Genomic DNA, 27805 nt, shown 5'->3' on the forward strand with positions numbered 1-27805 from the left:
GTTCTTCTGGGGTTTTGTTTTGATCTAATGTTACCTACCAGCATTATCTTTCTAAATGATACCAATTTTCTTATAGGTCATTTCTGTCAGTAATCGAGCAGGACTGATCGATGATGCTTTCAATCTGGCAAGGTATGCTTTCTTGCAGATGTCCAACTTAATGAGCGTTCTTGTCAACTATTGCTTGAAAGCTTCAGTGGGGAGCATGTCTGAGCTACTTATACTTCCAGTTTGTGTAGAGCGGCTTCACACTTGAAGAGACATATCCTTTCTATAGAACCTCCATGCATAAAGCTTTGGTTCTCTCTTCCTCACGCCGTCTCAGTCTAAAGCACTCTCCATAGTGTTGATCAATAACAGCTTCAGGGTATTTCACAGTTTCTAAAGGCATGATCAATTTTTTAGCAGGTTTATTCTGAAGATTAATGATCTACTCTGTTTTCTTTTGCTAATGAACATCTTTAAAAATGACCATGTTGCCATGTTACATTTTTTTAATGAAAAACACCTTAAAGCTTCAATAATTATATTTAGCTTTTGCATAAAACATAACTTCCGAAGAGTGATAGTTTGATCTGATTTTTACAGAGCTTAAATACTACTAATACTAATATGCTATAGACAATAAACAAACCAAAGAAGATAAATTATTCAGTTGCCTTTGCAAATGTCTTGCATTTCTAACAGGTTGCTTGTATGTTTTCTAATGGGTTTAATCTATTATTCAGAGTAAATAAAAAGAGAGTGACTGATATAGATATAAAAGTGATTGTATTGTGTGTCTCTGTGACTTGGAACACTATCTGTATTCCTGCGATAATTAAATGAGTTCAAAACAATACCAGTTTGAAGTTAGTTTTACTTTTAGATTGATCTTCAAAATACGCACGGCATTCTTCAACATTTGATTGTTTTATTTTATAGTCTCCAAACCAAATTACTGTTTACCCTTTAGAGTGGACAAAGGTATTCAAAGCTTTGGAAACCTGTTTAAATATATTGCGTTGATATAATTAAGCAATATTCTCTCACTGGTCCCTGACTTAGGTGCTGTTGGCTAACATTATTATTAATTTAGATTATGCCATCATATTCTGCAGTTCTGTACAATATAAAACATTATACTTCCCAGTGTAGAACTGTATAAGACCACTTTGTTACCAGTGACTTTTTTCTTTGGGGAGTTATCTCAAAAAGAACACAAATTCAGCCACATTTATAGGACCTCTGACTTCATGCATTTTGTTGCAAATTCCCTCTGTATCATTTGTTAGAATCTTCACATTTGGTGCAAAGACATAGCTTTTTGCAACCCAGTGGTTTTTGGCTAGGTGGCCACAAGTCCATCTTGTATGGACTCGGTATCAGGCAGTGAGTACTAGGAAAGCATGTTAAAAAGTGGAACAAACCCTGGTTGTGGGACAATTAAAGAATTGAAAGTAATTGAAGCCTTACTGAGCCTCATGGGAGAAGCTAGCCTCTGATCCAATAAAGCTGTTTTGTATATGAATTAAGGAAGGCAAGGGCTGGGAGAGAGCGCTGTGGAGAGTGAGGAGATCCCATGTGGTTGTGTTTTGATTAAATCAGCCTTTAAAGTGTGCAGCAGAGCCTCAATGAATGCCCGTTCCTGGAGAAGGATATGCAGAAAGTGGAGAGAAAATAGAAGAATCAGAGACTGTTCCTGTTTGAGACCACAATCCATTATCATCAGGAATGTAGTACCAGCCAAAGAAACAGGCCGGTATCAGCAAAGAAGAATTTAACAGCAAAGTAGCAGTAATATCCACGAGCCAGTTGCTCCTTGAAAAGTCGCAGATAGAAGATCTGAAGTCCCCTTTCCGAGTCCAAAGTGCCTATCCGAGTCTGTGTTTTGCGATTTCTATCTTCATTTCGAAGAGTCCCCTATCGAAGTCTAAGGTGCCTATCCTGAGGTGCCTGTTCCAAGGTGCCTGTTGCTATTGTGGTGCATGTCAGGCCCATAAGCTATCTGTGGTCTAGGCCGCCACCTACCTTGTCCGCCCTGCATTTCACTATATGAAAAGGTTCTTAAAAAAATACTAAAATATAGTTAAGGATTCATGACCCCTCCCTGTTTCAGAGTGCCATTCCCAAGGATTTGGTTCCAGATGTTTTGCAACATATACAGCCAGATTGCGTACACTTTTTCTGCTTTGAAATGTGTATGCTACAATTTAGGGATACTTCTATTTACATTGTTTCTGTTAATTTGTTCCTGTTCACATGAGCTTTAGTTGAGAATTAACCAGAATCTTGACACACTGGCATAACATTTCAGTATCAATATTGTAACCCAATCAATCACTGATTGATTCTTTTACTAAGCTTTTTCTGTTGTGTGCGTATAAATACCCTTGAAAACTCCAATAAATCAGTTTACCCTTTGGAAGACACATTCTGTTTGCTTTCTTGAGGATTGATAAGCTAAGTGGTATATCCCTGTATCTTAAGGCTATTCTAAAGCCACAGAACCTGTAAGATCTGCCCCATGATGTATATTCTTGACTGTTACTTTGGAAGGCTTACCCCGTGGCCTGGAACCGTATCTTTATACCTAGTTTTCCTGCAGTCTTTTTTGGTGATGGCGTAACATCCATAAATCTTAAATACATTCCTTTTACCCCAATGTTATTAATATGCTCTGTAATTGCTACTTCATATCTTTCTTATAACCATTGTCCTTCATATGCCACTAAAAACTCTCAAGTGAGTGTCTTATTTATACAACTAATTAACATATGCATTTATTAACATCCCAAGCCACACACCTAATATGTCAGATGACATACTGTTATCGCCAATGTTTACAAAAGTAAACTTTAAAAGTCTCCAATTTAATTGTGCAATTATATGACAACAAGATAAAAAAATGTGTTTCCAATATCAAGTAATGAAAACAGAAAATCAGGTAATCAGACTGCTGAAAGCAGTTTGGATGATGCTTCCATAGTGTGTATGAAGAACATAAAAAAATGTATCTGGCTGTAAAAGTCCAAGAGAAAATGGAGCCTTTAGTTGAAGATTTCCTGGGAGTTTAGTCAATAGCCTCTTGTTATATTTTTGGCAACATTCAGTCTATGGGAATATTTTAGCCAGGTGGCTCAGCAATGTGGGAACTGAAAGCATATTTGAAAAACAAGCCTCTTGTTATATTTTGGCGCCAATAAAATATGTGATACAAAGTGATAACTAACTGTTGGGCAAGTTCCTACAAAATCTGGGCAAAGTTTCAAGAAGGGGAAGTCAGCCAAAACAGATGAATATTTGAGGGTTCTTGTTCACATCATTTTCATTCATTTTAGGAGATTTTGTAGAAATGCACTAATTAGGTAAAATTTGTTAAAAAAATATATATATATATTATATATATATATATATATATAAATACAAATGCACAGGTCTCCTGTTAACTAGATTCCTTGCTTTTACACTGATGCCCCTCTCAACGGAAAGTTAAAACATTTTATGGTTAATACCTAAAGTTTTCAGGGCCCCACTGAATTATGTGCCAGTACCATAATCCTAACAACGGATTGCAGTATTCCTGTGTAGCTGAATCTACATATGGTTGGCATTAATCATTGCTGAGCACTCAAGCAGAAAACTAACATTGAAATAATCATCCTATTAGCTACATCACCAACACTATAAACGGGTGATAAATACTTTAATGAGAATAAACATAAGAAGAAGAGGCAACTACACACAACACTAATGACTATTCTAAATACAAGGAACCCCTAATCCAGCGCACTCCTATCCATAGCTCCAGATTTTAGGAAGTCATACTAAGAAGCTAATTGCATACTGTTCAATCAGTCCTCAAAATGGTAATTTAAAAACCATAATTATGATGCCGTGATAATAATAAATAATTACAGTACCTAATACATCTGTTGAAAGCATATTAATTGAATACCTTTATCAGGATTGATTTTTTAAAGCAAAAGGTTACCAGGAACCTAAATACTCTGCAGTGCACTTGTGCATAACGACCAGAATTGATTTGGACAAATTCCTCATTTTTGTTTCATTCGTTTTCAGACAACAAATTTCGTTTCCTGACCTTTTCGATTGTATGAAAATGAAATTTGGTGCAATATAGAGTATTTTTCTCTATCAACATGCTCATGTTAGACAATATACAGTGAATCTATCTTAGACAAATATTTACTACTGTATACATATTCACACTACCCTAGAGACATACAAAATAGACAATCCAGTTGCAATGCCCTATACACCTGGAATATACAATCACCCAATTCTCTATATACAAGCTTTTTATCCTAAACACAGTTTCACTACCCTAAATTACAAAATGCTGTTGCACTAGCCTATACACATGCAGACTACAGAATATACAATGACCCTACCCTATAAACATGCCTACTAAACTAGACAGTTTCTCTACCCTATATACATACTACACAATGCAGTTGCAGTAGGGTTATAAACAGAATAACATTACTATTTTAGAGCTTCTTGATCCAAGGAGAAATCAGATTGCCTCTTGGAGTCGAGAATGAATTCTTATGAACTATGTAACTATGTAACAACCCTATACAACTGCAAACTAAACAATACACAGTGACTACCCAATACAGATGCTTTCTAGTGTATACACAGGCATCCTACCCTAGACACAATACAAAGTGAACCTATTTTATACATATGCTTACTTTCTTATATGCCGGTGCACTACCCTACACACATGCAGAATACATAATGCAGCGATCCTATCCTAGAAATAATATTACTCAGGGAGGATACCCATTGCACATGCACACCTACCCTATACACTTGCATACCAAGCAATTCACAGTGACGTTATGCATGCTAAACAATACACATTCACATAATGATATACACATCTTCTATACAGAGTCACAGTACCCTGTTTATTATGCACACTGATACTACTTGATAAACTTGATAAAACTACACAACTTACTTTACCTGCATTCTTTTAATTATTTTTGGTCTGAATTCCTTCCTGCACTGCTTACCTTAACCCCTTGAAACCTTGATTTTGGCTCCAATAAAGTATAACAATTAGTATCTAGCTGTTGGGCAAGTTCCCAAAAATCTGGGCAAGATTTCAAGAAGGGGAAGCCAGCCAAAACAGACAAATGAATTAACAAATGGATAATTAATATTGGAAGGTTCTTGTTCAATTTCATTTAACGTGTTGGGGCTCACTCTTTGCTTTCAGAGATTTGTACAAATGCACAAATTAGGAAAATAAAATATACTTTTTTTATGAATCCAAATACACAGGTCTCCTGTGAATTAGGTTCCTTGCTTTTACACTACAGGGAAAGTTTGGCAACATTCAGTCTATGGGAATATTTTAGCCAGGTGGCTCAGCAATGTGGGAATTGAAAGCATATTTGAAAAACAACATGCCCAATCTTGTCCAAAATGTAAGACACAGAATGCATAAAATACATAAATGATAGAAAGTATCAGTTCATTAATGGAATGATAGAATAATTTCAGAGAGACTATCTCCAGTTACAATTGCTTTATGTGGAATTGCTAGAAACATGACTGGACTGGTCTACTGGGATACCGGGAGATTTCCCGGTAGGCCCCCTCCCCTGGGCCACCTAATTATACGTGTGGCCGTGGCCACCAATAAAGCTTCAGGAGCAATATAGATTTTATCCCTACAGCTGCATTAGTGGCTGCGGTCATTTCCAGTACAGCATTGACTGGCAGATGTGACCCCGAGCGCCAGTGTTAAAAGCTGTAGGCCCATGGTGTGCAGGGAGACCAGCTTTATAGTACCAGTAAGAGAGAACACTGCGAGTGAGACAAGGGTGTGTGAGAGAGAGAGCAAGTATATATGTATGTATTTTAGAATAATAATGTATGCATAATTGTGTGTATGGTAATATGAATGTGTAAGTTCATGTGAGCATCAGTGTGTATGGGTACTTATTTAGGCATTTGTGTGTGAGTATTGATGTGTAAGTGTTTGTGTGTTAGCACAGACAGGCTGTTTGAGGACACTGACAAGCTATTTTAGCAAAGATGGAACATGCAATCTGTTTAGGGGTATGGACAAGATATGTGGGGGCAAAGATGGCACATGCAGGCTGTTTGAGGGCAAATAAGGCACAGACAGACTGTTTGGAGCAAGGATGGCACAACAAAAGCAAGATGTTTGGGGCACACTATGGCAAGCTGTTTGGGGGCAAAATATGTCACAGACAAGCTGTTAGGGAGGGCAAAGTTGGCACAGGCAAGCTGGGAGGGCAAAGATGGTGCAGACAAGCTGTTTGGGAGGGCAAAGGTGGCACTCGCACCTACTTGGAGATAAAGGGGCTGTGGAACATGTTCTTTGTGAAGTCGAGGAGGGGGTGATGCAATTTTTTCTAGTTACGCATCTGTGTTAAATTGTAAGAGTTAATTAAAATGATTGTTGTATAAATATGAAGACTAAGGGTAGGGTATTAAGGTGATGGAGAACTAGGATGAGAAAAGAGATAATGAGAAGTTAGTGAGCATGAAGTGCTATATAGAGTGATAATGGTAGAGGATGGAAATGATGGTGGGGAGAAATATGAATATGATAGTCGGGGTTTAATAATTGTGGTTGGATATTATTATTATTATTATTATTATTATTATTATTATTATTTATTGTTTTATATAGCGCCATCAAATTCCGTAGTGCTGTACAATGAGTCAGTTGTACACTACAGTACATACACAGTTACTCTAACACCATAAACATACCATACATACATATACCCCCTAACACTTTACACATTCATGCATACACACACTCACACACAGCCACTCTTAACATCATACACTTACGCATAAATACATACAGCCAGATTTATGACATTCAAGAAATCATATGATAATTTCTAACTGTAAGCACTATGGGAGAAGAACCTACTTTCCTAAAGTATTCATACCTATTGTACCCCAATCAAATTATCTGTAGACTACGATACTTTTTTAAATGACTATACCTATTGCATTTCCCATTTTATTATACTATAAACTGTAACTGTGCAAGGCAAATGTGTTAGTTCTTAAATAAAAATATACGCACATACATTAACATATTATACTGTTACTTATGTCTCAGGTTAGCTAATTAGTAATACACCTTACAAATGGAATACTTGCATGCCGTTTTAGTTACATATTGTTAATTATATTATTGAATTCCGAAGCAAGGGTACATGACTATTGTATCTAAGGGTATAGTTTAGTATAGTGTCTTTGGACATTCTCCTTGTGAATCTATCCTGTCTGTCCTCATGACAGGGATTGTTTCACATTTTCTGAATTTATGGAACAGATAATTCGCATCTGACTGATAATTTTCCCTTGGCAATTATACCACCATTTGGTACTTTGTCCCCAGAGGGAAAATGAATGCACTAGGATATATCCCTGAGTTCAGCAGCCTGTTTTAAAGAACAAAGCAAGGTTAAAATGCTGCAGAATATATCGAGGCTTAATTCTGTCTCAGTCTTTCTCATTAACAGCACATACAGTTTGAAAATAGAATGTTAAAAGGTCAAGTATTTCTAGAGAAAGTACCTCAGAAGCAATTGTATTTATAACATTCTTTTATACATAAGGAGTGTTCTGTCTTTTATACATCGTAGCCTCTGTGGGAATATATATCCAGAAAATATTGCTTCTATGTGAGTCTATTATTGATGAAATGTGTGTATTGCCTTGCAAGATAGATATATAACTATTGAGTACTTTTTTTCCCTAAAGTACACATGTCTTCCTCTTAGTTTCTATACAGAATACAAATGATATATATTTGTATCTAATTAGTGCTTAGATTTTGTCTGTAAAATAATATAAACAACATGTTTTGCTATTTGCCCTGAATTTATCGGTTTCTCGACTATGATATAAGACTAAATAATAAAATTTAAATATTTTACATTTGTAATTATTACATTTTCTCCCTTGTGTTATGAAACACCTACATTTGGAATTTGTCATATGTAATACTTGAATTGATTTTTTTATAATTCTGTATTATAGTGATAGTACTGAGATTGCTCCTGCACCAGTGTGTATGAATATGTGTTAATCTTCTTGTCAAAACATATATTGTCAATTTAATGTTATTCTTTATTTACACTGTCCCTCAATTTGTCCTAGCCATGCAGATTCCCATGGCACACTGTAAATGTAACAATGTACTTTTTGTCTAATGGTTTTGTATTTATTTTACTATACCTTCTGGCTCATGTTAAACAAGGGTTAACCCTGCTTTTGAAGAATAAAACTCAAGTATAGTCAATTTGAAGTGCAAATCCCTTACAGAAACTCATGCAACCAGCAATATAATATTCTCAGCGTTGATGTCTGCATCATATGTAAGACTGTGCTCATCACAATTAATGGCTCTCTCATAATATAAATGAAATGATGATGTTTTCAAGCTTTTCTCATAATTGCTTCCTATTTGTATGAAAATGAGCTAAACGTTTGTAATAGCTTTAAAATTGTTCATTTCAAAGCAATAAAGCTGTTGCATTTTCAAGGAATGACAAAAAGGCAGCCTCTACCATACCCTAGAATTCTGACGTGAATGAAGTTTAAAATGACTAAGTATATATACATATTCTGGCAATCAATTTAAATCATATGTACGGTTTGTCTTATATTCAAAACCGATTGTGGCTATATTCATTGCCTAGCGTAATACAGGAACTTTTTGAATTGATGCTATTAGTTCTACAATACTCAGAATTATCTCAATACAAGTGGTGGACAATGTCCAAATATTTAGGTAATTTTATTTAATATGCTTTGCTACTCCAAAAGTAAAACTGCCAACCCTGCAACAGAACCTGCTTGAATTATTCTATCCAGATGTATTCTCCAATTTGTTTCCTTGGATAAAAGTAGTTGTCCCCACAACTCTACATCCAGAAGACTTGATGCAATCGAATTGGTATGTTCATACTGTGTATAGAACGACAATTGGGTATGTTCTAACTACAACTCAATTTAGTCAGGTCCATTGAATTGAGCCCTGTATCTCTGTTGTCTATATGTTCAAAAACATACCTTAGGAACTTCCTATGGCAAGCTACTGAGGCTTCTCGTTCTTCTGAGGGAGAGGCTTTGTGAGACTACCTGCATGAGGCATGTGTGAGCTATGGAAGTGGCCGGGCTAGCCCCAGATGGCAATAAATAAAAGTAGGAGGACAATTGGGCTGGGAGTGGGCATTGATAAACACCATTCCCCTGCTCTAGAGAAAAAGGAGAAATAAGACAGTAACCTGGAGACCCAGGACCCAGAAGCATTTCACCTAACCCAATGAGTTCCCAGGCATGCCTCAGTCAATTGCTTATGCTGATTATTACAGTTTTAGATTGTCATAGAATATAATTGTATTATTAGTATTACTAATTATCATTCATTAGACTATACATTTATGGCATTTTTCAGTTTGCTTATGCAGTATTTGTTCTGGATTTTGCAAGATTTAGGTATAGAAACATAATGTAGATTAACTTCACTACAAATCATATTTAACATTCCTTTTTTTAATTTTACAGAGCTGGATATTTGTCTCAAAATATTCCTTTGGAGATTCTGAGATACCTTTCTGAAGAGAAGGATTTTCTTCCATGGCATGCAGCAAGCCGAGCACTTTATCCTCTAGATAAATTGCTGGACCGAACTGAGGACTACAGTATATTCAGTGTAAAGCATAAACTTTTTTTCTACTATGAAGTAATGGAGTTAGTTTCATTCTGATAGAAACATAAATTTGTTTTAATTTCTGGAAGACTCATTTTGCAAAAATGAAGTATCAAAATTAGAAAAAGATGTAAATTACAAAACCATGGAAAGCACAGTATTTTAATAACTACATGAATTTAACATTCCAGAGACACAATATATGAAAATGGAATAGAAGGGAAAGTGATAGAAACAATGTCTACTTTGCCTTACGGCTCATGAAAAAAAGGAAAAAACATATAATTAAAAAGTGACGACAGATTAGTCATTTCCACAGTATTGGTGTAAAGTAAGGTATTGTTGTAAAGTAAGGTTCTAATACAATGCCAATCTTTCTAAGATTATTAAGGTAAATGTAAGCTAGAATATTTGAACAGATAAAATGTATACTAAATGTGATCACAGTTGAAAAAGCAACAACATGTTAATTACTTGTGTTATTGGCAAATAAAACACAAAAAGTATTTTCACTCCATATAACATTGTTGCAATGCAACACACATAAAAAAAAGCTCACAAAAAACATATATTAAATTCTAACAATTTTGAATGACCGTGAAACAACTACATAATTTGTTTACCATCTTTTGGGGTTTTCTATTTGTAGAAGCTATAGTGTCCAATAAAAGACCTTAGCAAGTAGTTATGCTATTAGAGCAGAGGTATACAAGCTTTGTTTGGATCTAAGAGCCAGCCAAGCAGTTTAGGAGCCAACTGTTTTTTCTTACCCAATAATGCTTTTATGTTCATTTATTACCCCCTGGTCTGCAGTTAAAGGATGCTTATTGGGGCAATACAACATAAAACAAACCTTCCTTTAGTGCTGCACCACTTTGTACAGTACTGCTGTTACATCAGTATTTCATGACAAGCTGTGTTTTACACTAGAAAGACTCAAGCATGTATGTTTAACCATTATTCTTACAGTTACACACACTAACACCGTACAGAAACACCCACAGGCTAACATTCTACACTCATGTACATACATGCTAACAACATACACTAGTACACACACGCTATATGCTGACATACACAGTCGTTCTTCTGCCATATTGTAACACACACAACATAATGCATAATAACACCACACTATTATCTTCTGCCGCTGTGAATCCGGCACCCTATGTTTTCCTGTGGAGGGTGTGAGGTGCCCAGCACGGTCATGTAATGCACATTAGGGAAGTGCAAGGTGCATGATGACAACCCTGGCTGATTTTTACCTTCTAGTCCTGCAAAATCCTGGGCACCAGAAAGTGGTTTCTAGTCACCATGGCGAGGGTTTTGTCAGGGTTTGTCCTGTGTTAGAGAGTATTTTTGAGGAAGGGTGTGTTTTTGCACATTATTATGTGTTGTTGTAAAGATTACAGCTAATATCATGTGCCTGGAGAGCACTGTACAACAGCAAACCATCTTGATACATTAAACAAATCTTTACATTCTCTTATTTTTTTTTTTTTTTTTTTTTAAGATGGCAAACATGGTTTGTTTCTCCTGTATACATTTTGTTCTAAAGAGCTTTTCAACCAACCTTTTTTGTGGTATACATGTATTGACAGCCTATTCTCTTGTTTTGGTTCATGGGTAACTACTGAAATGATTTAAGGGCAGTCTAGCCATAAGCTATTTATTTTACCAGCCTAATATTTCCTATAATGAAATAGAAGCCATTATTGGAAATAGATTTTCCTTCCACTGACACGTGTGATAATGTTAAAAATATTTTATACACAGTACATTATTAGCTCAAATGACTAATGAACGGAAATATTTGAGTTTGATTTAAAATGAAATTATTGAGCTGTGAATTCTTCACTTCTTGAATGAACTGCGTTTTGTTATAACAAATGTGTTCAGAGTATTGCTTTAAATCATGATTTTACTTCTACAGGAGTACATATTAAAGCAAGTAGCGACAATGTATTTCCGCCTTGGATGGCCATCTAATGGACACAATGGATCAGTAATCCAGACTTCCTACCAGACTGAGTATTGCTGTTTCTTTATCTCTTCTTTATATTATTCTTGCATGTAGTAATTTAACTAATATGCATTTTATGGATCTGATAGGATGGTGGAATTATTTAGCAGCTATTCAATTGCTAAGTATGTCACACATATATATATATGTGTGTTCTGATATGTGATGTGTTACTTCTGGATACAGCATTTTCACAGAAAGAGTGTAAGTTGAGAGGTCACACTGTGACATGGAAATTTAGTGTGTGTAAATGGCTAAATAAACTGGTGTATATATTAGTGTGTGTTTGTGTCAGCATGGCTAAGACTGGTCAGTGTGTTTGAGTTTACATAAGCATGGCTTAGAGTGACCTAAGAGCTCGCAAATACGTGCCACGTAATAATGGCGCTATTCGGGCTGACTTTTATTTCCAGTTTGGTCCTAACACATTTGTTTTTTAACTTATAATGCATATTATATGGAATTATACTTTTATACATACATATTGACTAAACATCATATGATGCTTCTTGCATCAACTAGCATCTGTGTACTTGTGCATGAAGACATGTAGTTGTCGTCTGACATAAAACCATGACGCTATTCTCTTTTACATCTAGAGACTCATTTTTTTACTATTTATGTGTAAATCAAATGCAAGAGTTCAAAACATTTTTGACAGGATAAGTCTGAAGCTTTCAACTATTTGTCTCTTCCTGTGTTTTTTTCATAGTCACACATTTTCTACTGTAGTTACTCTTCTGAATCCCAAGGGAGTTTATCTTTAATATTAAGGCTTACAATACAGCTTCAAAAGAAGAAAGCTCCATTAGTGTTACACAGTATGACTGCAGCAGCATGATGCTCCTCTTTCCTGTCTTTCCTGTTTGATATTTCATTTCTCTAAGGCCCTGCATCTTTGAGATTTATATTCCCCTGCATGATATTTTTAAAGCAAACAATGTTCTGCTTATCTCTGGAGTTGCGACCTCAAAAAGATGTTGAGATTCGATCGTATGCTTATCACTGGGTACCAGAATGCTGGCACATACAAAAGAAGATGTCACTTCATTTACCAAATCCTAGAAATGTTTACGTTTGCAAAGCCTTTTAGTTGACTGAACTTTCTCAAAATATATCTTGAAGCTATTAAAATAATTTTTGAAATATTGAATATCTTCATGAGAATGTATGGCTGGTGTTTACATGGGAATTAAATTCCTTCCATGCAAAAATTCTAATTGTTAATCTTTAGACTGTACCTATAGTTATATACGCTGAGCATATGACCACCTGCCAATGGTAAGATTTGTGACAGAAAAATCTAGATCCAAAATAAATTGGAACTAACACACAATTCTTGTTTTCTCATTGCTTCCCTGTTGCTTGTTAAATTAGTGTTAGATTTATAAATTGACAGTCTTTCTTAACATGTCTTCAAGTGGAAGCATTCAGTATAAATGAAACAAGCCCTGTCAATATGTTTCCTGCACATCTATTTCTGTTACAAATGATTATTTCCAAAGAGGATAAGTGCATTTCATAATGAAACCATTTTAAGAAAAAAAAGGTTGGATTGACTTACATTTTGTTAATCTTACTATCCTTTAAAATGTAAAAATATATATCAGATGCAATGAGGTTATGTTTATTTTTTATATATCATGATTGAAAACATTATATTTTAGTTATGGTGCACCAGCAGATTGCAATAGGCGAGAGTGAAAACTATAACATTAAAACAGACGATATTCAAAAAAGACAATAACATGAACACACATTAAGACACACTGGTATAAAAAGAAAACAAAGTCCTGCTTTTGCAAGCTTACAATGTGTTAAGTTAAAGGGGAATTAGACAAAGGTTAATGGGCTGTTTGGGAGAGGATTATTTGGCTGTACTGAGGGTAATGTGGAAAAGTCAGTGGCCTGGACATCTCAAAGCTGTGGAGAACAACCTATTTGTTTTCAGAATGTATGGTTAGTAGAGTATTTTGGGATTAGAGCAGATAAATATGGGGTGCAGTTTTGTTAAGAAATCTGTAGGTGAAAGTATAAAAGAACCAGTAGATGTACTGACACAGTGGGGCAGCAGATCAAATTGCATTGGGATAAGGAAATCAGTCTAGCAGGGGTGTTCAGAGTGGATCGGGATGGTGAAAGACAGAGGAGGAGGTCAGTTAGTATAAAGCCTCAATAATTCAGAAAGGTTATGACAAGGGAATTAATTAGCATTCTAGCAGTGTCTGGTGTGAGGAAAGGATGAGCTCAAGAGATATTTCACAGGTCAATGCAAAAGGATTTCGTGATCAACTATGGGCAGAAGGTGAAGGAGAGAGCAGAGGCACCAAGAAAGCGAATTTAGTCTATTTTATAGAATCTGAAATTCTCAACAGTAACAGATGTCAGGAACTGGGAATGTTGTGCTTCAGCTCATGGGATACCATCCAGGATCCAATTTCAGAGATGGTTCATAAAGTCAAATTAGAAGTGAAGGGGAGGCCACGAGAGGTCAGCATTTCATCAGTGTAGAGGTGGCACTGTAATCTGAATAATTATTATTCTAAGAGAAGAGGTGTAGATATAGAAAACTAGAGGCCCAGAACCGAGACATGCGATAAAACCAACTGAGAGTGGAAAATGAGATAGGATTTAAGCCAGATGAAAGCTTTATCAAAGATGCCATAAGAATAAAGGGTTTGCCAGAGAAAGGGATGGTCAACGGTGTTGATGGTTGCATAAAAGTCCAAGAAGATAAGTGAGGAGAAGCAACCTTTTGTTTTAGGTGTAAGGAGATAATTTATGATAATTATTTTGGTTAGGACTGTCAGTAAAGTGGTGTTGATGGAAACTGGATAGATCTCAAGGTCTTAGGCAGAGAAGCTGGAAGGAGGTGTATCTTGGGGACAGGGCCTCCATTAGGGGGTACAACCATTATAGTGGTCAGGGGCCTGACTATCTTTGGGAGGCTCTGGGAGAAAAAGTCTCCTATTTCAAAAATTAGAGGGGCTGGAGGGGGGAGCCCTCACAAGGGTGAAGAAGGTATCTGCAAATTCGGAAGAGACTTCTCAACTTTCCTGATTACCTGTAACATCTTTCATTCTTTTTGGTACGCTTTCCACAAGATTTTGGAGTGAATTTTGCACCCATTCATTCAGTAGAGCATTTGTGAGGTCAGGCACTGATGTTGGACGGGGAGAAGGCCTGGCTCACAATCTCTGTTCCAGTTCATCCCAAAGGTGTTCGATGGGGTTGAGGTCAGGTCTCTGTGTCGGCCAAGCAAGCTCTTCCAAACCAAACTCATCCGACCATGTCTTTGTGGACCTTGCTTTGTGCACCACTAGTTGGACAAAAGTATTGGGACACACCTCTTTATGATTGAAATCAGGGTTTGACTTGGCCCCTACTTACAATGAAGCAAATTCTTAATGGTTCAGCATACCAAGACATTTTGGACAATGCTATGCTTCCAACTTTGTCTGTGCCATATTTTCTCCCAAATGGCTTGTCAGTGCACCCAAACGACTTGTCTGCATCATTTTTGCCACTAAAAAAAACATGAATAGAAGAGAAAATCCTAATGGTATGGAGGGAGGATCATCTGGGGAGGAGGGGTCATATGGGGAAGTGGCAAAGATCATTGTTCTGTAGGGGGCCCCAAAACATCTTATGGCAGCTCTGCTTAGGGATGATGTTGTTAGTTGAAAACAGGCATTTAGGGTTGCAAGAGATGGAATAGATTATTCAAACAAATACTGTTTGAGGAATTAATTAATGAAGTCAAAATGTTTTATATAATCATGGTGGTAATACAAACAAAGCTTGACGTTTCAGTTATTTGAGAAAACCTGAAATAAACCTAATGCATTTAATAAATGTAATAAAGATAGCAAATATGTTCATCCCTCACCTAAATGCAGTAAAACACACGAAGATGTTACTCAAACTGATATATATCAGGGTATACACAATCTACAGTAGAACCCCACTTTACATTTTAAGTGGATAAAGTGAACCTACTCGCTACTAGAAACATACTGTTGAATATATTCCTTAGAAGAGCAAAACTTATGGTATAACACAGCTCTCAGAAATACACTAACCAGCATGTAACTTTAAAAGGTGCTATGGCAAGCATGTGTGAAAGATCACTCTTAGATTTATTTGCCCCCTTTTCCTGAAAGACCATTGGAAAAAGGGAGTCAAATGATGGAAGTTTGGCATTCATGTAGTTACACAATCTGACCAGAGATAGTTCCTTACCAACTTCATTACTACAACCACTAAATCCCATGAACATTTGTTCAAAATCCCTATCCATTTATGGCACAATTGGGATTGTAGTTTCCCAATTGTAGGGACACTGCATTTCTGCAAACCTCTAGAGATGCATTTTGCATAAAAAATAATCAAATCAAGAGAGGCTGTGTAGATCCAAGTCCATTTCGCTCTCTCAATTTACATAAATCAAAATATATATATTTTTAAAGAAGTCATTCATCCGATTGTGATGAACTCAAGAGAACCTTTGATGTGCCTGATTCAGATATGTGTAGTGTGTAATCGAAATCCAATAGGGAACCTGATTGTGTACTTTCTTCCTCGTGTACAGGTGAATTGGTTACTTGGGTTTTGAAATACTTATTACTGTAATCACTGTGTATTCAGCCTGTGTCTTTAAAGCACTGATGATTTTTATACAATGCTCACAAAGATGTACTTGTCAAGGAGATTGTCTTGCAAGAAGCACATTTAGTCTATAAAAAATTAAATTAAATTTCAAGTTATGGGCTTGTTGTGCCACAAACTGTAATTTGAATATTATACCTGCAAGATTCATAAAATAAAAAGTAATATCAGGAGGTAAATGTATTAATGAAAGCTGTAGCCTGATGCTAATGGTTAATTAAAAAATAAGCCTGCGATCTTGTGCTTTGTATGGCTGCAATTACAGAAATACAAACCAGCATTAGGATAATATAACGTTTAGATGTTAAATGGCTGATACAATCTGCTGCTTAAAATTGTATCTTCTAATCACAAATTAGTTAGTTATAATATTATGTAATATTATAATTAGTAAACTCAGTAGCACTTTATTAAGATACATTAGAGAAACAGGTACAAACTGAGTTTATATTTTTATTTTTCCCATGGCACTATAGAGAACTCAGACGTGAAGTTATTATGTTGGCTTGCAGTTTTGGCAACAAGCAGTGTCATCAGAAAGCAGCAACAATGATCTCAGATTGGATTTCCAGCAACAGGAACCGGTGAGTATCTACAATAATACTATAAAACAAGTAAATACAATTCTATCTTTGCTAAATGATATTACGCGATTAATCAAATCACCTTCCTGTGGTGTATCCTCACATACTCATCTGCTGTGCTACAATGGCAGTTTTAATCCCTTCCTGACAATACTGTTTTTTAAGTTTTTTGTACACTTCTTGACAATGGCTATTTTAATATTTATGTGGTGTTTATTTGTAATTTTGTTCTCATTTGCTGTACCCACGCGAAGTATATATTGTTTTTTTTACAGGTCAAGAAAAGCTTTCTTTAGATACCTTTATTTTAATCATATCATCTAGTCGACCTGTGTAAATGGACCAAAAACCATTCGGAAAAATTGTTCACTTTGTTTTCGGGCCAATCATTTTCAGAAAATTAATTTTTATTCCCTGCCTATTCAGTTCAGCTGAAAAGTCAGGGCATTTTTAATTTTGGGAACAAATTTCATTGCCTGGTGCCCACATTCACACTCACTCTCTCACACTTGTTCATTCTCTCTCTCTCACGCTCTCCGAATGTTTCCCTACTTTTTCTGCCGACCACTTCTTTTCAATAATTGTTGTCTAGGGGTTAAATAATAAAATATACATTTTGGGATATGTTATTGTAAGAATAAACTATTACAGCACATATATATATATTTGAGTTTAATGTTACTGTCCTTTGCATCTTGATTATAATCATTGTTTCAGTACAGTAGAGTTAAGGAAAACATTGCTTGCATCATTTTGATTGTTAGTCATTTAAGGAGCAATCTCACTTTTAAGTATATTTCAAAGAATAAATGCATTAGAGAATGTTTAATCTATACTGAGGTGTAGCATCCATATTCATTACATTGCTCATAGTTTGCATCCCTGATGTTGAAAGGCAACCTGACATTTTAATGTTGTTCTATTGAAGCTACTTCAGGTTGGTTGTATAACTTGGTAATCAGTGGTAAACAAAAGAAGTTTATTCGCTCTTATTTTTTTCTAACTCCTTTGTGCAACTCAACACTGATAAGAGACCTCTTTCTTGATGAAGATGTTCTATTGAAACCATGGACACAATTATCCATGTGTAGCTCTAAGGTTCTGTTCATAGTTATTGAAAGAGGACAAACCTTGATGGAGTATGGGAATAAATGCATTACATTTATAACAATTTTATGATCTGTGTAGTCAAAAATACATCCCAGTCCATAAAGGGGCACTGGTAGATCTTCATAGATCATCTCTGGGTATTTCTAAATTTATGGTCAAGACATAATAAAGACAGAATTTGTGACATTCTTGACCACAGGGGGCAAGTTAAACTGTTCTATAGTCTAGGTTTGGGTTATGTTAAACTAAAGAAAGCCAAAAATAGCAAGTGTTAAGGACTAAGTTTGCTGTTAACAACTCTTTATGGAGGGCCTTCTTGTGTCCTACATGATTAAACCCACATGATTAAGTCTGTGTTGTGGATTAATCATGTAGGAGACAGAATACATATAAACATACAATATACATACTGATGAGCCATAACATTATGACCACTGACAGTTGAAGTGAATAAAATATGAGGCAAATACCACATGCTCAGCTAGACATATTCTAATTGTTGTGGCGTATTTAAGGTACAACTTTTAGCAGTTACTGCTATGACTCCTAAAGTAAACAGTAATAAGTTAATCTGTTTTTACAGTAGTGCTGCTGGGTTCAAATGAGCTTATCTGTATGCCCCTTTTCCAAACGACTGGTGACAAAGATTGCAGTAAATATTACATTGTATTGCGTGGGACAGGTTCTTACTTCTGACAAAATGCCCCTTTTTATAATGAATTCAGTGGCAGAGAGTTCTCATAGAGGAAGCTGTTGGCTTTATGTTGTAATTCCCTTATCCACTGAATGCAAGGAATTATTGTAGGTAAGGAGCTGTTATTAGTAGGGTACCTCAGGGATCCGTATTGATGATCCATTAAGTTTGCAACTGCAAGATAGCAGGTGATTTTTTTTCACAAACATGGAATTTCTAGAAGTCATTTCACAAAAACATGCACATGCTGCTTATAAATAATGTCTAAAATGTTTCCAGTTGGCTCATAAATAAATCTTAAAAGGACACTCTAGTGTCCCATAACTTCCCCTGAGCAATGAATGCATTTGAAGGTACTTTGTATGCATTCTTCAAATCTGAAAAAAGAAACACATGTACTTACCTTAAAGAGAAACTGATGCTTACTGCCCCCCCCCGGGTTCCAACATTTCACCCCTTTCAACAATCAACAAGAGCTCTGTCCATACAAGCACATGGGGGCCTTGTTAAACCTTCCCCCGATGCATTCACAGAGCCAGTGCAGAAGCTGACTGAAGGTCAGTATATTACGTATTAGGTGATGTGTTAGACCAAACACACCACCTTCAGGGCAGATTATTAGGGTAAGAAAAGGCCCAAGTACCTAGTATGAGTTTTCCCTGCATAATATGTATGTACTATGTATGCCTATAATATATATGCCTATGATAGGTGCATGGTGTCTTTACATTTTCAAGTAGCCCATTTTGCAAATTCACAAGGGGATTCTGCAGATTCCCGCCAAATGCATTAGTCCCTTACTTAATGCCCTGCGGGAGAGGAGTTCAGAGACATTATACTGTCCATTTAAAGTGCATATAATGGCTGGAGTGTCCCTTTTAAAGGTTGTCATTTGGTAAACCTGAAATATTTTGCATTACTTTATGATTGTATTCACTTCTTTCTAATTGATACAAGAAACAAAAACTGTCTGCGCTTCTTACCCTAATAAAGTTGGCAACAAATATATAAACATAATATAAATGAGAGGTTTTGGTTATATGAATTGGCCAAAGCATAATTAAGCTCACCCGCCACGTCAAGGCACACTCTCAATAGGGTGAGAACCTACTCTCACCTCCTACATAGTGGGCACACAAAGCAGTTTATACTGATACCAAAACCTTATTAATGTGTTGGGGGAGGTGCAATTAAACCTCCTCCCTATTAACCCCTGGACAGCAGCTTGCTGCTGGCCTCGTATTACACTTGGCCTCGTATTACACATTTGTATTATTTGAGCCTGTGACTAGCTTAGCGCACTGACATTTTCACTTCTTTCTAATCGACTATAATAATTAATATCAGCAGAGGAGGGCTGGGACGTTCCTGATTCCCGTAAAAGAGGGAATTTAAACATGCATGTGATAATCATGAAGCTATGTTGAGTCTAAGATGAGAACTGACTAGGATCAGAGTCTTACATCTGGAGGATTAGTCAAACTGGATGGGCTGAATGGTTCTTATCCACCATCAAATGTAAGTGCATATGAGTGTTTGTTAGTGTATGTCTGCATGTGTGTGTGTATATTTGGTGTTAGCATATGTTTGGGGATGAGTGTTAGCATATGTTAGGGTCAGTGTGTGGTGTTGAGTGGAAAAAGAGTGTTTGTATGTAGCATACATACGTTTTTAATGTTAGAGTGAGCGTGTGGGTGTTAGAACATGTTTGTGTGTTATTATGTTTGCGTCTTATTTACGGCAGGCGCCAAAGAAATACTGTACTTAGGCAGCACTAAGCCTGGACTCACGTCTGAAGGATGTTTTCTCTATTTACCTTGGCTGCAAAAATATGATGAATATGTAAATTATCATTATATTCTGTAACTTCCTTTTTTTGTCAGCTCCTAGTGAAGGTGTGTTATGATCTGTGGTTATCATTGAATGCTTGTCTCTCAGTGCTACACAAGATAAGAGAGCTACATGTCAGGCTCATCATATCTCAGCCCTTACTGGATGTTGGAGTCCATAGCGCAGGAGCGTAAGGACGCACACAGTGATAGACACACTTCACAAAAAAGACAAAAGCTGAATGTTTGAATATAGGTATATTAAACAAAGCAGATACATCTCACCATAAGCAGCAGAGTAGGAGGCATATCAAGTATACAGACTGCTGGGGAGTATGAAGTTAGAATAGTCCAGGTAAGAATCCAAAAGGGTTTGGGACGGGTATCGAACAAAAGGGGTAAATCCAATAGGCAGTCCAGGTCAAAAAGGTAACAGGCAGGCAAAATGGTAAATCCAAGAGACAGCATGAGCTGTAGCTCCAAAGTAACTTAATTAACTCACACCTCTGTTACTGAGAGGCAGGGATATGAAGCCTGTTGGTTAGGTCAGGTGTGGTATGACATAGGCTTCAGGTGAGGGAGCCATGGATATAGCATAACCAACACAGCTGAACATAAATACATAGAACACGGATTCTAAACATAACCAGACAAGACATACATGGTACAGGACACCACAAAGGACAGGGAACAAGGAACACAGGGGATGGAGTGAGGAGCCGAGATCCTCAGATGCTTCTCCTTTAAGCAAGGATAGGATATCTCAACCGGGACATGGGAAAAGGAGAGAGGAACCGAGATCCTCACATGTATAAGGGAAAGAGGGCAAAGGTACATAAAATACAAACACACAAGTAAACAAAACAGCAAGCTGTGGAGAGGAGTTCAACTCCAGGCAGACAACTTAAAGGGGTGGCCACGCCTGGCAGTTTCCAGGGCTGGGGCCGAATGCTGATACTACACCAGGTGTGCATACCTGGGAACTCTCCGGGTTTGACCAGGAGATTGCCGGGTGAAGCACCACTACTCCAGTTCTCCGGGTCAAGACCCGAATCCTCCGGGTCACAGAAGCAGGGTCTTGACAGGGCCCTGTTTCCCTTTAAATGGGGGTGTTTCCCACTGACTTCAGGGGGAACTCCTCAGGGAACGCCCGCTGATGTCAGCGGGCAGTCCTGGCCTGGTCCTTCCCACAAGGAAGTTCCCAGGTATCCAGATATGGTACCACCACTTATATAAAGAAAATAACATTTACTGAACATTTATAAAATAGCAATTTAAAAGAAGACAATATGGATGTTCAGTGTCAATACTGAGCATAATAGTATATCAATTGCTTATAAAATAAATTCTAATAATATCAATACCATCTGTTAATGAATTCATTCTTATAACCCCAGTCCCTTTTATAACAAAGGATGTCCCAAACATACCAAAATCTTAGTTCTCCTCCCAAAGCAACTCTGAGAGTCTCTTCAGTTGCGTTAACACTACCCTTACTGTTGTGCCCAAGGTTTATACCTGTTATTGCAATTCCAGTTTGTGCTCTGTATTCTGATTGAGAGAAGATGGGTTTAATAGTAGTCAGAGGCACTTACACATAGGACACAATGCTTTAGCTTTATTTGATTATTTGCCCTCACACACCTTTCTCTTTTTACCAAGTATTTGTGTAAACATGCAGCTATGCATTGATGCTCCCAAGCATTTCTGTCACTTTTTGTGTCATAAGGGCTCAGTGTCTGGAGCAATTTAGCCTACTTGAACCCAGAGAATAATATAGAGGGATTAGGTCCTACCATCCAGCAAGCTCCACTGCTTCACATCAGTGGACCTCCTGACACTACTAGTACAAGTACTGGTAGGAAGTTTGCAGTCCTTGAGGTTTTGGAAAAGAGTAAGTTTTGCTAGCTGGTTCCTATGCATCAGGTGAGTGTTCACTGTGTCACAAATATCTTCTATTTGAAAACCCGTGTAAAATGAATTGAAATGTAGTTTTTGCAATTTTTTGATTTGCTTAATGAGGAAAGTTGGAGTGGCTTATCAGGTTCAGCATTAGGTAGGTAACACTGCTGTTCTGTGTGTTGCCAAAAGTGTAAATCTTATTTTTAGATAGAAATAGGAAGTCCATTTATGAAACTGTATTTATATACAGTATTACCACGTATATACCAAGAACTAAGATTTTGAATATATTACCTAAAACATTAACAATGACAAGGTAAGGTTAAATGAGCTATAATTCAGTGTATTTGTGTGAATAAGAGAGTGTATATGTAAATTCTATGCCGATTATTTAAGGACTGTACTTGCCCCAAGGAAAAAAGGTGCCAGACCTCCCCTGGTTTTGCATCATAGATCAACTGTTTTCCCTTGATCTCCATGAATACATTTTTATACAATTGTGTATACAGGCAATATACATTTCATATACGGTAATTATATAGCTAAACCTAGTCAACAATGTATAGTTATTGGCCTATTGGCCTTAAATTGTCTCTAAAAAAGACACATATTTGGGAAACCATAAATGAAAATAAATAAAACAGTTTTATGAAATGATTTAAGCAGAATAATTATGTGTGGTTTATTATTACTATTGAGATAGTATAAAAGGGAAATCTTTGTACCATTAACATTGGGATTGATTTTTGTAGAGCTCTCAATTTTCTACATAATTCATTCACAGCCCAGCAACCCTGTCATAATCCTACTTTGAATATGCAATTAGTGAAGTTAAAAGAAAAACAGCATAACAGTATATAAAGTATGCATGTTAAATGTTGGTGATTCAGTAGAAGATAGAAATGTGACTTATACAGAGACAATAACTGTGTCTGTCTTAGTGTGTGTCTTAGTGGAACACTGTACACTATTAATGTGAGTAGTTTTCCCAGGCTGATATCAATTATGAAATATATAAAACAAATTATCTTTATTACAGTGAAACATAGCTGTCCATACATTTTGAACAAAGCATTTTTCTAGATTTTGTTTAAATTAGCAGTTATTTCAGGACTAATGGGAAGGAACATAAATCATGGAAGTTGATATTTGCAAATATTCTCTGATATGCTGTTGTGCTAAATACACAAATAAATGTTATATAAAATGACATGGTTGTTTCAAAATTTATTATTGTGCTTGGTAAAAGGTTGACATCACTGAAATGCAGTTGTAAGAACTCCACAAACTCAGATGGAATATATTATTTAAAAAAGAATGGCAGTATAAGCAAGCAAACATTTTTTAAACAAAATTCAAGTAAACAAGAAAGAAAATAAGGCTCTTTAATTTTTAAATTATTAAAATTATAAAATGTTGAGTTAATCCATCACAGCAGTAGACTATTACTATTTAATGACAGAATTAATGAGAGTGACTGCCATTTTCTCAAACAATCTAAAAACATAAACATGATTTCAGAGAATTTGAAATACAATAAACAGACCATAGGATGTACATTTAATTTGTTAAGTAACTGAATTGACCCCATGGGAGACACACCCCTAAAAAAGTCAGTTAATTAGAGAATATGTGGGACAATTTATAGTTAAATCAGCAAGCTTTTTTTCAATGTCTCATAATGTATTATGAGGTTTTCAGGGTTTCGGCCTACCTGCACTGGCTTTACTCCTCATGGCTCTCTGTTTGTTAGGCCGCGCCCCCTTCCTCTTCCAACTTTATGTCCAAGTTAACCCCTCCTCTTCCTGCAGGCTGTGACTATATTAACCAGCTAGTTCAGTTGCTGGTTGCCCTTTTGTGGTTCCGGACCTGTGAGTGCTTCCTTCCTTCCAGTGTTTGATTCTTGTGTACGACCCGGCCTGTCTGACTCCCATTCTGGTGCTGACTCCTGCCTCCTTTTGGACTACGTGGATTTCTGGACTCCTGACCTTGGCTCGTATGACTACCCGTTCTGGCTCCTGACCTTGGCTTGTTCTTCGACCCCCCGCTTGTCTTATGTTTTGGATTCTTGTTATTATTTTATTTTAATAAACATTTTGACCAGTACCTTTTTGCCTCCGTCCTGATTCACTGGTACCCTGACATTACGAAAGGGCCATGAATCCTGATGGTACTGGTACTCTTCCTGTTCCTACAGTCTTCACCCGGTTGGACCAACAGGATCACAGGTTGGACCAGTTGGCTGCTGCAGTACAGACACTCCTTAACCGTACAGCGCATTTGGAACCACCACCTGCACGACCTATAGCTCCGGCTCCTTATGTTGTTCCTGCACCAGCTGTTGCAGCTGAACCACTGGCTCCCAGAGGCATGAGTAGTACTGCTCCTCTGCCCCAACGCTATGGAGGGGACCCCACCCAGTGGCTTTTTGAACCAGGTTGGCATATATCTCGAATTGGTGCCTCAGGCTTTTCCGACCGAGCGGGCCAGGGTTGGTTTCCTGATCTCACTACTAACCGACAAAGCTCTAGCATGCGCTAATCCACTTTGGGAGGCGAAGAGTTGCAGAGAAATTATGCAGAGTTTGTGGTTTCTTTCCGTAGAGTCTTCGACATTCCGGCCCGCGCTACCTCTGCTGCCAAACACCTTATGTCCATTCGCCAGGGGACTAGGACTGTGTCTGATTATGCGATTGAGTTCCGTACCTGGGCAGCAGAGGTCGGGTGGAACAATGAGGCTGTAGTGGCTGCTTTCTTCCATGGTCTGAGCGATTCCATTAAGGATGAAGTAGCAGCTAAGGATCTCCCTACTGACCTCGAAGCCTTAATCACCTTCCTGACCCTTATTGATACAAGGCTTAGGGAGAGACCCTCTTTCAAGGAACGCCTGAGGAGGCATCCTTTTAGGTTGGCGTCAACCTTTTTGAACCCACCCGTTCCTCCCTCTCCTCCCGCGCCTCCTGTGGATGTCCTGCCGGAGGGCATTGAGCCCATGCAGTTGGGGGCTACCCGGCTCTCTGAGGCAGAGAGAGCGTACCGTAGGAGGGAGGGCCTATGTCTTTACTGTGGCCAAAGTGGGCATTTGCTACGTTCCTGCCCAACTCGCCTGGGAAACGCTTGCACCTAGGGTCCGGTCGGGGACACACTCTAGGTGGGCTTACCCGGTCCCCTAACATCTTCAAAAACAAGCCTCTAGTTACAGTTGTTTTGTCATGGCCAGTGGCTTCGATTGTTACCAAAGCGCTCATGGACTCAGGTGCTGCCGATGCCTTTATTGACACCTCCTTTGTGGCTAACCATTGTATACCTGTTATTAACAGGGAGAAGCCCTTGGTCGTCCAGGCTATTGATGGTAGGCCTCTGCAGCCTTTGCTCATTACCAAGGAGACTATTCCTCTCTCCATGTCCATCGGGGCTCTCCATCGGGAGAAGATCCAGTTCCAGATGATCTCCTCTCCTTACTTTCCTGTGGTGTTGGGCTATCCGTGGCTACAAAAACATAATCCTACCCTCGACTGGCGGTAGTCTGAGGTGTTAGCCTGGTCGCCTTCTTGCCAAAAGGAGTGTCTTTGCGAAGTTATCAAGGTCCTTTGTACTGATGCTACCCCGGTGTTGCCACTAGGATACAAGGACTATGCTGATGTCTTTGACAAAGTTCGGGCTGGTTCCCTACCTCCCCATAGGTCCTATGATTGCGCCATAGAACTCCAGCCAGGCGCTGCTCCTCCTCGTGGTCGAGTCTACCCATTGTCAGTTGCTGAGAATAAGGCCATGGAGGATTATGTCTCCGATGCCCTGGCTAGGGGATTTATACGTAAATCCACTTCCCCCGCTGGTGCCGGCTTTTTCTTTGTAAAAAAGAAGGGGGGTGAACTTAGGCCCTGTATTGATTACAGAGGTCTGAATAAAATTACGATCAAAAATGCATATCCAATACCCTTGATCACTGAGCTTTTTGATCGGTTAAAAGGGGCCAAGCTGTTCACCAAGTTGGATTTACGTGGGGCCTACAATTTGGTACGCATTAAGCAAGGACACGAATGGAAGACAGCATTTCAATACCAGAAGTGGGCACTATGAATATCTGGTTATGCCTTTTGGCTTATACAATGCCCCTGCTGTCTTCCAGGAGTTTATCAATGACGTACTCAGAGATATGCTACAGGAGTGTGTTGTTGTATACCTTGATGATATACTCAAACACTCGCCTTCTCTCGAGACCCATATCAGTGACGTCAAACGTGTCCTCCAACGCCTCAGAGAGAATGGTTTATACTGTAAGTTGGAGAAATGCGAGTTCCATAAAAACCAGGTTGTATTTTTGGGCTATATTATTTCTGATAAGGGCTTTTCTATGGACCCTCAAAAGGTTTCTGCGGTACTTAATTGGCCTCGTCCTGTTGGTCTTCCGTCTGTCCTACGCTTCCTCGGTTTTGCTAATTATTACCGCAAATTCATACGCAACTTCTCTGATTTAGTCAAACCCATTACTGACCTCACCCGAAAAGATGGTGATCCTTTACGATGGCCTCTGGTTGCGATTCAGGCGTTTGAGGATTTGAAAAAAACATTCGTGTCCGCTCCCGTCTTGGTCCACCCAGACCCGACACTACCATACATCCTGGAGGTAGATGCGTCTGAGTCAGGAGTAGGCGCCCTTCTGTCTCAACGTCCTAAACCTGAAGGCCCGCTACACCCGTGTGGCTTCTTCTCAAAAAAACTCTCTCCAGCCGAATGCAACTACGAGATTGGTGATAGGGAACTTCTGGCTATAATTCTGGCACTCAAGGAATGGCGTCATCTCCTTGAGGGGACCACGACACCTGTTTTGATTTTAACAGATCACAAGAATTTGACCTACCTCTCCGAGGCCAAGAGATTGACTCCTCGGCAAGCTCGGTGGGCCTTATTCCTTTCCAGGTTTAATTTTCTGGTATCTTACCTCCCGGGCTCGAAAAACGTACGTGCGGATGCTTTATCTCGACAATTCACTTCCTCTTCCAGAGAAGAAGTGCCTCCGACACCGATTATTCCTCCCGATCGCATCCTGGCAAGCATCCGTACCAGTCTGACCTCCCCATTGGGGGAGAAAATCCTGGCTACACAAAATCAGGCTCCACCGTGCACACCGCCTGGCAAGTGCTACGTACCTGTTCCCCTCTGACATTCCTTGTTGCGCACTTACCATTGTTCTAAGGCCGCGGGCCACCCTGGTAAGAATCAAATGATTTGGGGTATGACCCGTCAGTTCTGGTGGCCCAAGATC

The 27805-nt window shown here is 38.1% G+C and overlaps 1 protein-coding gene across 1 annotated transcript in view; it reads left to right on the forward strand.

The window, feature by feature from the left end:
- TRHDE (thyrotropin releasing hormone degrading enzyme) overlaps positions 1–27805 on the forward strand; it is a 330613-nt gene that overhangs the window by 285404 nt on the left and 17404 nt on the right. The window contains exons 12-15 of the mRNA XM_053465546.1: positions 77–132; positions 9586–9733; positions 11664–11761; positions 16898–17005. Coding sequence (XP_053321521.1) covers positions 77–132; positions 9586–9733; positions 11664–11761; positions 16898–17005 — 410 coding nt within the window. The remainder of the gene's footprint in view (positions 1–76; positions 133–9585; positions 9734–11663; positions 11762–16897; positions 17006–27805) is intronic.

This window comes from Spea bombifrons, chromosome 4 (genome assembly GCF_027358695.1).
Source record: "Spea bombifrons isolate aSpeBom1 chromosome 4, aSpeBom1.2.pri, whole genome shotgun sequence".
NCBI classification, from domain to species: Eukaryota; Metazoa; Chordata; class Amphibia; order Anura; family Pelobatidae; genus Spea; species Spea bombifrons.